The sequence below is a fragment of the Tasmannia lanceolata genome, unplaced genomic scaffold (genome assembly GCF_043159265.1).
Source record: "Tasmannia lanceolata isolate RefF3 unplaced genomic scaffold, GAP_Taslan_0.1 ptg000018l, whole genome shotgun sequence".
Classification (NCBI taxonomy): domain Eukaryota; kingdom Viridiplantae; phylum Streptophyta; class Magnoliopsida; order Canellales; family Winteraceae; genus Tasmannia; species Tasmannia lanceolata.
In genome coordinates this window covers 15,469,043-15,481,096 of record NW_027518695.1, presented here as the reverse complement: position 1 = coordinate 15,481,096, position 12,054 = coordinate 15,469,043, and the positions used below count along the sequence as shown (strand labels likewise).

At 42.0% G+C, this 12,054-nt stretch overlaps 2 protein-coding genes across 2 annotated transcripts; both read left to right on the top strand.

Moving 5' to 3' along the window:
- Positions 1-524: 524 nt before the first annotated feature.
- Positions 525-2,047, top strand: LOC143851176 (expansin-A8-like). The gene is made up of 3 exons (XM_077360518.1): positions 525-751; positions 882-1,194; positions 1,419-2,047. The coding sequence occupies exons 1-3, from the start codon at positions 601-603 to the stop codon at positions 1,720-1,722; spliced, it is 768 nt and encodes a 255-aa protein (XP_077216633.1). The 5' UTR covers positions 525-600; the 3' UTR covers positions 1,723-2,047.
- Positions 2,048-6,947: 4,900 nt separating this feature from the next.
- LOC143849651 (heat shock cognate 70 kDa protein 2-like) lies at positions 6,948-10,788 on the top strand. Its single transcript, XM_077358763.1, has 2 exons — positions 6,948-7,276; positions 8,870-10,788. Exons 1-2 carry the CDS (start codon positions 7,063-7,065, stop codon positions 10,603-10,605), a joined length of 1,950 nt encoding a protein of 649 aa, XP_077214878.1. The 5' UTR covers positions 6,948-7,062; the 3' UTR covers positions 10,606-10,788.
- Positions 10,789-12,054: the final 1,266 nt, after the last annotated feature.

Below are 12,054 nucleotides of genomic sequence, written 5' to 3'. Positions count from 1 at the left end.
AGGAGATGACGAAAAATAGAAAGAAAATGCTATACCTATTGACAAGGAGGAGAGATTTAACATTGGAAAGCTAAAATTCCAGCAGGGTATTTTTAATTAAGTTTGGTACGGAAACCCTAATTGGTCAGCTGAGGAAAAAGTGATCGTACTTGATACATATAATAACTTAATGTTTATATTTGGTAAATAAGTTCAGAATTAGAAAAAGGAAAGAAATCGGTTTGGAATAACAAAAAATTTCAAGGGCAAAAGCGTACCAGAGGAATGAATAGATGAGGAAATCAGTTAGGAAACTGCATGTGCAGTGGGGCCCTTGGGCATAGCGATTGGTAGTCCAATTGGAACATTTGCATGTGAACCTCATTTGCACACTTACGCAAATCCGTTTCAAGGCTTTGGCCCCCTCAACAGTGAGAACACTCTCTCGTCTCTTCATAAAAAATTAAAAAAGAAAAGTGGAAACAAAAATTAAAAAAGACCCCAAGTAACCCCGCATTGGTTGTCTCATCTATAAATACCCCTCTCCCCCTTCCCCTTACTAACAAACCACACCTCTCTCTCTTCCAAATCAAACCTCTCAATCTCCTTTGTTCTTCTTCAATGGCCATTCTAAGCTTCTTTGTTGCTCCTTCTGCTCTCTTCTTCTTCATCATCTTCAGCATCCACTACCATGGCACATTGGGAGACTCATACGATTGGGAGGGCGGTCACGCCACGTTCTACGGTGGCGGCGACGCATCCGGCACAATGGGTATGTTTAGAATCAAGTGCCTCCATCTTGTTTACGCAAAATTCTCGTATGAAACTTCACTTCTATTTATTTTTTAGTGTTTTTAGTGTTGGGTCAGTTTCCTTATCTTCAGTTGTTGGTCTTATTGCAGGAGGTGCTTGTGGCTATGGCAACTTGTATAGCCAAGGGTATGGGACTAACACCGCCGCACTTAGTACTGCCCTGTTCAACAATGGATTGAGCTGCGGTTCATGCTACGAAATGAGATGCAACGATGACCCAAAATGGTGCCTCCCGGGGTCGATCATTGTCACAGCCACAAACTTTTGTCCCCCAAATTTTGCTCAATCGAACGACAATGGTGGGTGGTGCAATCCTCCCCTCCAACATTTTGATCTAGCAGAGCCTGCCTTCTTGCAAATTGCACAGTACCGAGCCGGGATTGTTCCGATCTCATTCCGAAGGTAAGATTTGTTCAGGTCGACCTTTGTTCTTGGATAAAATATTACCAGAACAAAATTGGTGAACAACGAACAAGATAATCTCAAGATAAGGTTATCCAAGCAAGATACCCAATTCGCAGAACAAATTATCCAAGGATTTCTAATCACCCCAATAATTAAAATGAAAATTTACTATGTGAGATACACATGACTCACCAAGTAACAAAATTGATTCTCTCCTGCAGGGTTCCATGTATGAAGAAAGGTGGGATAAGGTTCACCATCAATGGCCACTCTTACTTCAACTTAGTCCTAATAACCAATGTTGGAGGAGCTGGAGACGTCCATGCGGTGTCCATCAAGGGGTCTAAGACAGGGTGGCAATCCATGTCAAGGAATTGGGGCCAAAATTGGCAGAGTAATTCCTTCCTCAATGGCCAATCCCTCTCCTTCCAAGTAACAACCAGCGATGGCCGGACCATCACCAGCTACAATGTCGCGCCTGCCGGCTGGCAATTCGGCCAGACGTTCCAAGGTGGACAATTTTAAGTACACGTCATACCCTTGCATCCGAGGTGGAGACCCGGCTTTTCAAAGCTGAGGTGGCACTCATAGCACCCGCTAGGCCATATAGTAAAAAAGAGATAGAGATATATATAGTTTTTCCAAGTACTTGGTTGTTTTATTTTACCTTCCCACAAGAATTAGTTGCAGGATTTTGAGCCCTATATTAATTTAACGATCTTCATTTGTATGTTGCCCTATTGTTTAAAACTATTTGTATCTTACTGTAATTTTTCATGAACGAAGCAAGCTATAGCAACGTGTGATTTTCTTTGTACAATTTTCGAAATCAAGAAGCGTTTGGACCCCACCCATGTTCTCATAATAGCACAACAAGACACTACTGCTATGTAGCTTTCATTTTAAGTACTAATTTGATTAAATACAGCCACCGATATCTAGGCACATTTTTTTAATGGCACGACTCACTTTGTTTTTCTTTTCAAATTGGATGTTTATAGCATTTTATATTGTAACTCTACCAAAAAATATGGGCGTTGATATCCACCCCCCACCCGGATAAAATCCCCCCCCCCTTTAACGGTTTCTGTGAGAGTGGTGTTGACTCTTTATGTGAAAAGAAGTCTTTTTGTAATTCAAACTTACAATGGGGTGTTTTTAGTAATTTTATGTATGCTTTTGGGCTTCCCTCCAAAAAGACTAAAGTCATGAGAAAACTTTAGTCCTAGATGGGAAGTGTGAGAGGATGAGAGTGGCCATATATATACTTTCACTCTCTTAACCTTGTAAATGAGCAAGAGGTTATGGGGATCCTACGTGCACGGATCGCCCACTTGGGTCCGGTTGGCTTTTGATCTTACCACACACGCGCGCCGCCCGGCCCGGCCGGCCGCGCGCATGGACATAAGGCTTTTCTTTTTCTATTATTTATTTTTCCTTTTAACGGTCAAGAATTTATTTATTTTGTTTTAATTCTTTTTTTACCGTTTGAGATTCCTTAATCGTGGTTTAGTGACCGTTTGGAAAAAGTCTCTCACGCACTAAAAGAGTGAGACGTTTCATCATAACGGATCGATTACCGTTCTATATAAATCGGTTTTAGAGAAAACAGAAGATCATCCTTGACGGATTCTTCTTCTGCTCTTTCTCTCTGGTTTTCTGCTCAAGGCTTTTGGCAAATATAAGCGAGTTCTTAGGCATCCGGGCTGTGTGAGTGCACACCCCTGGAGCGAGAGTTGTTGTATCCTGGAGGCATACGCCGAGACGCCCATCTGCACCGTTGATTCGTCATAGTGGGGGCGAGATTTGCCTTAAGGACAGCGAAGATTCTTCGTGCCTCAACTCGATAAGTGATCTAATGATTTCTTTTTCCTTCACAGATTATTATTGCAGAAAATAGTATTAGTAATCTCTGTCTTCAAGTTGTGAGATTAATTTCTTATAAAGTATTTTTCGAATCCTAAATTACAGATTTGCACATCAATTTTTTCTAACAAGTGGTTCACTGCTTTAAGATAAATTCACTTCCTTTAACGTTTTTCTTTGCCTTTAAAACTTAACAAATAGGGGAGTTTTTAGAGAATGTCATCTCTAGTGATGAGAGTTTGGTCTGCAGCTTCAATAAGAGATGAGCCAGGAATGTACCTGGAGAGAATAGGAGGTGGCCTGCCATAGAGTGCCTGGAATGGGGTCATACCAGCTGCGGTATGGAAAGATGTGTTGTACCAATATTCAGCCCAGTGCAAATACTTGACCCACTGTTTGGGCTCATCAAGGACAAAACTTCGCAAATACATTTCAAGACAACGATTTAGCACTTCAGATTGACCGTCAGTTTGAGGATGATACGCACTGCTCATGGCCAGTGTGGTGCCCTAAAGTTTAAACAATTCCTTCCAAAATTTGCTAACAAAGAGCGGATCCCTGTCACTCACAATAGTACGGGGAATTTCATGAAGCTTGGCGATTTCAGAGGCAAAAAATTCAGCAACCTTATGACTTGTGAAGCTGTTAGGTAAAGCGGAGAAGTGGGCGTACTTAGTTAACCTATCAATGACAACCAAAATTGCAGCTTTTCGTATGGTCTTTTCCTTGGCCTCATGCTCTTTCGTATGGTTGTTATGCCAGGAGATTCTCTTGCCAGCTCATCTGTCTCAGTAGTCCCATCCTCACCCTTGCCATGATACCTATCATTACTCTTCCCAAAGAACCTTGTCCTCAAGGTTCAAATGAGGGTACAAGTGCCGTAGATGAGCGATGTCTTCCCAAGAAGCTTCTTCCAACGGTAGTCCTTCCCACTGAACCAATGCTTGAGCTACCCACTGATTTTGCCTTTTCAAGTGACGATAGTTCAGAATAGCAGTTGGTTGAAGAATTGCCGCACCGTCGGTGGTCATGAGGGGTAATGGAATTGTTTGGGTACCCGGGTTCCCCACACATTCTTTAAGATTTGAAACATGAAAGACCGGATGAATGTGGGCTGCTGGAGCTAATTCCAGTTAATAAGCTACAGTACCCACTTTCTCTAATACCTTGAAGGGGCCGAATTGGGTCTTTGTTAAACTTCAACCCTACCGCCAGCAATCCGTCGTGTTGCGGCTCAATCAAAAGCTGGGACGGCGATTCTTCGGCCCCTTCAAGGTATTAGAGAAAGTGGGTACTGTAGCTTATAAACTGGAATTACCTCCAGCAGCCCACATTCATCTGGTCTTTCATGTTTCAAATCTTAAAAAATGTGTGGGGAACCCGGGTACCCAAACAAGATTGAGCCGCAACGCGACGGATTGCAGGCGGTAGGGTTGAAGTTTAACAAAGACCCAATCACCTGGTTCAAATATTTTTTCAGTTCGACTTTTGTCTGCTTGATTTTTCATTCTTATTTGTGCTTGAGCAAGGTTTGCTTTGAGTTTTTGGAGAATGTCATCTCTAGTGATGAGAGTTTGGTCTGCGGCTTCAATAAGAGATGAGCCAGGAATGTACCTGGAGAATGATGTGGGATCAAGCACTGAGAGATCACAAATCACAACCCAAAACAACAAGTAAACTCAATTTCACCGGAATTATACCCTTCTACACAATTGATAAGCTTCTGGTAATCCAATACAAAGAAGATTATCATAAAAGGAAAGAAAAGATAGACTACCTCGAGGGTAGTGGCCTCCTAGAAGAAGAAGAAGAAAGAAAAGCAGAGGGTATCAGTTCCCAAAAATTCTAGTTAAAGAAAAAGAATGAAATAGTACTTTTCTAATTGGATGTTGATAGGATCTTTGAATATTGTAATAACCGTGAAAAACTAATTAAAACTATAAACAAAGTGTGTAGTGTCATTATCAAAATATGGTAGCACGGATATTAGAGGGGCTGATGTACTTCACGTCAGTAGGATTCAATGGAGCTGATTGCCACATACACTGCTGTTGCTGGGTGTCCCAGGTAATCAAAGGGGTAGATATATCACTTCCCAAATGCAACACTTTTAGACCATGTTCGTTTAAGATTATGACAACCGATTGTGACGGCTTAAAAAAGTAAGAAAAAAAAAAACTCATTCTCCCCGCACCGTTTTTGTGGGGATCTCAATAAATAGGCCAAAACAATTTTGCTTCTCGATCCAGATCTTCCGGATTTTTCATGTTTTCTCATTTTCAGCAACCGAAAAAAGGAGAGAAGCCCTAGGCTAGTACCACATACCCTTAATTTTCATGAGAGATGAAGGAACAGGCGTAAAGAGGACAGATTTGCGGGACAATAGAACATGTAGAACATCATGACCTGATGCATAAGGTCTTGGTCCCATCCCAGACAGACATCACATGTGTTAGATAGATAACCAGAAAAAGAAAAAAATCAATGATTTAGCTTTTCATCACATGGCTGGACAGGCTTATTAGATGGAGGCCCTAGGATCATCTGAATGGCATTCGGCCATCCCTATGGTTGATGTTCAGATGAACGGATCTGATCGCGTGAACAAGGGGAAGACGTGGAGCCCAAAGGCATTATACCTTTCATTTTTCCAAAGAAATATTAATCGGTTTAGAAAATTTTGGTTCCATTCACCCATTCTGAGGGCAGTCATCTCCCCTCCCCCCCAAACGGTTGTGAAGCTACAACCGGTGCAACAATACCTCTCTCTCCAACATGAATGGTAGGTGGGTACACCAATTAATTTATTTAAAGAGGAACCATAAATTAATTAATTTATTTATTTGAAGTGCCACATCGTAAATAGGTTGTTTCCGAAAAAATTATTTTTCATAGGATGATCCTAGCCCTCCAATTTAAAGAGAAACCATATATTATGGAAACCTCTGTAGATCGGAGGGTTGTGATCATCCCATGGAAATGATTTTGGGGGCATAACCTATTAACGTTGGGGCCCATCAAATGGACAGCTTGGACCTTGGGCCTCAATGTTACTAGGCCCCCAAAATCAGCTCCATCGGATGATCCTAACCCTTTGATCTATAGATAAACTACACCATATAGCAATCTCTATAGACTGAAGTTGTGGGGCCACAGTGTAAATAGGTTGTGCCCCAACAAATGGATGATTTGGATCATCCACTCCACAGGATGATCCAAACCGTCCAGTTGTTGGGTCCCAGAGTAAATAGGTTGTGCCCCAACAAATGGATGATCCATATGGAGAGGGCCGTACTGCACTTTATGAAAAATATTTCTCCAACAAATGGACGATTTGGATCATCCTATGGAGAGGGCTCTACTGTACTTTTTGAAAAATAAGAGAATATACGGCCACACACCATATAAAATCGCCCGAGTTGAAGTCCATTGTAGGACTTACCAGCCTTGATATTAGATCCAGCAGCTGCCCACTTTTTAATAGGCTGCTGTTGGATCAAATATCAAGGGCAGAGCTATTACCGTAGAAAAATGATTAGCGTCTGTTTGGCTACATCTGAAAATTTTCCAATAAAGAGATTTATTTGGAGGCTTGTGAACCCATTTTTTCCAGGTAACTTTTCGAAAATTTTCCAGGGAAATAAATTGGCAGTCTCTCGTAGATACCAGAATTCCACTCGCGAAGGACTCTTCTCGCGCTTGGCTTTAGTCGGCCAATTAAAAAAAAAGGAAAATAAAATGAACTTTCTGGAAAGGACTAGAGCTAATAGTTTCCGTGTAAAAAACAATCCTCAATTCAACCGTCCATCTTTATAAGATGGACGGTCAATATCCCACAGAAGCTTCGCGAACTAAACCAATTTCCCATATATTAAGCTTATTTCTAACTCCGCATTCCTCAATTGTTAACCCAAAGCAGAAAAATCTCTCTATCGTTATTCTCAATTCTCTAATTCTCTCTTCGTTTCTTATAGATTGAGTCCCGATTATTACAACACAATGGGTGGAAAAGGAGAAGGTCCTGCAATCGGTATTGATCTAGGAACCACGTATTCGTGTGTGGGAGTTTGGCAACACGATCGTGTAGAGATCATAGCTAATGATCAAGGTAACAGGACCACACCTTCTTACGTAGCTTTTACCGATACGGAGCGTCTTATCGGAGATGCTGCGAAGAATCAGGTCGCCATGAATCCGATCAACACTGTGTTTGGTAAGTCTTATATATCTGGTTTTGTGTTCTTCTATGATTTTGAAAGTTTTGGGAGGTATTGATTTGTGTTAGTAACAAATCAGTAGTATTACGGATGAATGCTGTATTCTATGCTTTCTTATTATACAAATCTTTATGGGTTTAGAAAAATCATGGGTCTTGGGTAGGGTTGGGTTTTAAGTTGGAAAACCCGACTCAATCTCGAGTAGGGCCGGGTTTAAAGAAAGAAGAAAAAAACCGAAATCCGACCCGACTCGATTGAGTGTACTGTGACTTTCTTTCATTGAGGTTATCATAGGTTGTTGTGTGAAATTTATGACATAAATTTAGAGATTTTTGGATAGGGTCGGGTTTTCCTCTAAAAAATTAGACCCGACTCTCGGGTAGGGTAGGGTAGGGTACTCTCGGGTAGGGTAGGGTAGGGTAGGGTAGGGTTTTGGAAAACCCGACCCCCACGACACAAGTTGCACCCCTACTTTAGAGCGTCAGTTCTGTGTTTAATTCCCGATCTGACTCATTTTTTGTGAAATCACATAATTTATTTTTAATTTTGCAGCCCCAAGTAGATTATTGGGATCGAAATTACTCAAAATTATGTTGAATTTTGAGTCCAATAATCGGTTTGGTCTCACAATCTGTTGCCACTATATGAAATATGACAACCGATTGAGTGCCAAAATGATTATTGGAGTCAAATTTAAAAGCTATTCTGAGTCCAATAATCGGTTAGGCACTCACAATCGGCTGGGCACTCGCAATTTTGAGTCCAATAATCAGTTAGGCACTCACAATCGATTATCATAATCGTTAGGCAATCGCAATTTAGAGTTCAAAAATCAGCTTGGCACTCACAATTGGTTATCATAAATGGTTAGGCACTCGCAATTGTGAGTCCACTAATCAGTTAGGCACTGGCAATTTTGAGTCCAATAATCAGTTAGACACTCACAATCGGTTAGGCACTCGCAATTTTGAATGCAATCATGAGTTAGGCACTCACAAACGGTTATCATAATCGGTTACGCGCTCGCAATTTTGAGTCCGATAATCAGTCAGGCACTCACAATCGGTTTTCATAATCTAAAATGAACGGGGTCTAAATATTGTTTTGTTTAGCATTGTTTCATGATACAAACCCTACCCAAATTGGTCTGCAATGTGATTGATCTTGTTAGAGGGAATATCAGCCTCTCGACCCACTTCGAGGGAAGAGCCTGTTCTCCTTTGTGTGCAAAAACACAGTTTTGAGTTGAAATTCTTCATTGTTTTGGACTTACAAGTAACATTTCACTCCAATTAGATCTGGTTCTCCTTTTGTCAAAGGACAGAATTTATTTTTCTATTTTTAATTTCTAAATATTGTTTTTTATGCATTATTTAATGTTATGAACCCAACCCAAATTGATTTGCAATGTGATTTCTTCTCAAAGGGAAGATCAGCCTCTTGAGCCACTTCGAGCAAAGGCTGCAAAGACATAGTTTTGACTTCTGAGTTTGAAATTCTAAGTTCCTACTGCATTGGACTCGCAAGTAATATTTCATTAGCCAAACTCTGATTTTTCTCTGATGTCACTGTATGTCTCCTCTTTGCAGATGCGAAGCGTTTGATCGGAAGAAGGTTCAGTGATACCTCCGTCCAGAGTGACATCAAACTTTGGCCCTTCAAGGTAATTGCCGGACCAAATGACAAACCAATGATTGTCGTCCAACACAAGGGCGAGGAGAAACAATTCTCCGCGGAGGAGATCTCCTCCATGGTCCTAATGAAAATGCGTGAGATTGCGGAGGCCTACCTCGGGACCAGCATCAAGAATGCTGTGGTAACCGTCCCTGCCTACTTCAATGACTCCCAGCGTCAGGCCACCAAGGACGCCGGCGTCATTGCCGGACTCAATGTAATGCGTATTATCAACGAGCCAACGGCTGCTGCCATTGCTTATGGTCTCGACAAGAAATCCTCTAGTGTTGGTGAGAAGAATGTCCTCATCTTTGATCTCGGTGGTGGAACTTTCGATGTCTCTCTACTCACCATTGAAGAGGGTATTTTCGAGGTGAAAGCTACTGCTGGAGACACCCATCTTGGTGGTGAGGATTTTGATAACCGTATGGTTAATCATTTCGTTCAGGAGTTCAAGAGAAAGAACAAGAAAGACATTAGTGGGAACCCCAGAGCTCTTAGGCGGCTGAGGACTGCATGCGAGAGGGCAAAGAGAACACTTTCCTCCACTGCTCAGACGACAATTGAGATTGATTCTTTGTATGATGGGATTGATTTCTATTCCACCATTACCAGGGCTAGATTTGAGGAGCTCAACATGGATTTGTTTAGGAAGTGTATGGAGCCAGTTGAGAAGTGCTTACGAGATGCCAAGATGGACAAGAACAATGTCCATGATGTGGTTCTTGTTGGAGGGTCTACTAGGATTCCTAGAGTTCAGCAATTGTTGCAGGATTTCTTCAATGGGAAGGAGCTCTGCAAGAGCATCAACCCTGATGAAGCCGTTGCTTATGGTGCTGCTGTCCAAGCTGCTATTTTGAGTGGAGAGGGCAATGAGAAGGTCAAGGATTTGCTTCTTTTGGATGTCACCCCTCTCTCCCTTGGATTAGAGACCGCTGGAGGAGTCATGACTGTTTTGATTCCAAGGAACACCACAATTCCCACCAAGAAGGAGCAGGTATTCTCTACCTACTCTGACAATCAACCCGGCGTCTTAATCCAGGTCTATGAAGGTGAGAGGACGAGAACCAGAGACAACAATCTCTTGGGTAAATTCGAGCTCTCCGGTATCCCTCCCGCTCCCAGAGGTGTTCCTCAGATCATGGTCTGCTTCGACATTGATGCTAATGGTATCTTGAATGTCTCGGCCGAGGACAAGACGACAGGGCAGAAGAACAAGATCACCATTACAAATGACAAGGGGAGATTGAGCAAGGATGAGATAGAGAAGATGGTGCAGGAGGCTGAGAAGTACAAGTCTGAAGATGAGGAGCATAAGAAGAAGGTTGAGTCCAAGAATGCCTTGGAGAACTATGCGTACAACATGAGGAACACCATCAAGGATGAGAAGATCAGTTCTAATCTGGCTCCGGCAGACAAGAAGAAGATAGAGGATTCAATCGAGCAGGCAATCCAGTGGCTTGACAGTAACCAGCTGGCGGAGGCAGACGAGTTTGATGACAAGATGAAGGAACTGGAGAGTATTTGTAACCCTATCATTGCCAAGATGTATCAGGGTGGGGGCGCTGATATGGGTGCTGGAATGGATGATGATGGTCCCTCTATGAGTGCTGGTGGGGGAGCTGGTCCCAAGATTGAAGAAGTCGATTAATTTTCAGTTCTTAGTTTCTGATGGTTTAGTTTTTGGGGTTTTTTATCTACGGATTTTAATGGTTTTTGGTGTTGGGAATATATGTAGGACGGTAATGGTGCTATTATCTGCTGTAGGAACTAGCTTTCGTTGTAATGTTTTCTAATTTTCTATGTGAATAGTGGAAGCATATTTTGCAGTGCATTGTAGAATCCCTGCTCCTGACTAAACTTTCCTGGTTTTTGCTCTAACTCTGCCCCTAGTTTGATTAGCTTTCAAATGCTTCTCCGATGGGAAGTGGGAGACTCAAAAGTGGAAGGTCAGAAACGAACTTTAGTAGATGGAAATGAGGGACGAAATCTCAAACTGCATATCAAAAGTACTTACCTTTGTTGGTTCATAATTTGCTACTTTTGGCAACTTATCACACAGCAATACGCCCCACTTTACTTACAATTAAAGAGTTATCCTATGAGGAGCCTTGTGTTATCTCCCTGGGAACCTCTTTTGGTGCTCTATTCGGCACTGGTACATAATAATTCCGGGCCAGCTAGAAAGAGAGCTGTGCTGAATGATTCAGTTTTGCTGATAAAATCTCCTGCCTCCTGCCAGTCACACCAGGGCGAAAGGCTTGTGCTACCCTTCTCTCCGTCTCTCTCCTCTTATTAGCTGTGGACGAGCCTTTAGCTCAATTGGTAAAGATTATGTTCTTTGATCCTAAGGTCAGAGGTTCCATCCCAGCTCTCCTACCAAAAAAGGTCCCCTAACTACCAACCTAATTAGCATTAGAGGAGGCACAACAAGAAGGATGATCGAGAATTGAGAGGCACAATAAAAAAGAGGGCAGTGATAAATCGACTCCCAAATATCTTAAATCAACTCCCCATGTGTCTTTCTCTCTCCTCTGGGTTAGACAGAGAGAAAGATACATGGGGAGTCGATTTAAGATATTAGGGAGTCGATTTATCAGTCGATCGGGATTGGGGATTGAGCCTCTAATTCAATGGTTAGGGCTTTGTTCTTCAACCAGGTTCAATCCCAGCTTATTTAACAAAAAATAAATAGAAAAGCATGATGAGATAAGGGATAAATTTAGGGTGATGATATTTTCACCCCCCCTTGCATTACGCATCCACGTTATGAGGGGGTGGATGCGTAATGCAAAAGTTGCTCACTTTTCACATCAAATCACATTATAGGGGAAGCGCAAGGGGAGTGAAAATATCATCTCCCTAAATTTAAGTGCGATTCGAAGTAGAGCAACTGCACTAACATAGTTGTAATGGGGTGTGATCATTGCAAGTGTATAATGGTGGCCCCGTCCCCATCAATATTAGTGGTAAAATGGTGGGCCCCAACCCATAAAAAAACATGTTGTAAAATGATGGTCCTACCCCATCAATAACATGAAGTGTAAAATGTTGTGTGCCACCATATGCATGGTTTGTATGGACATGGTGGCCCACCACA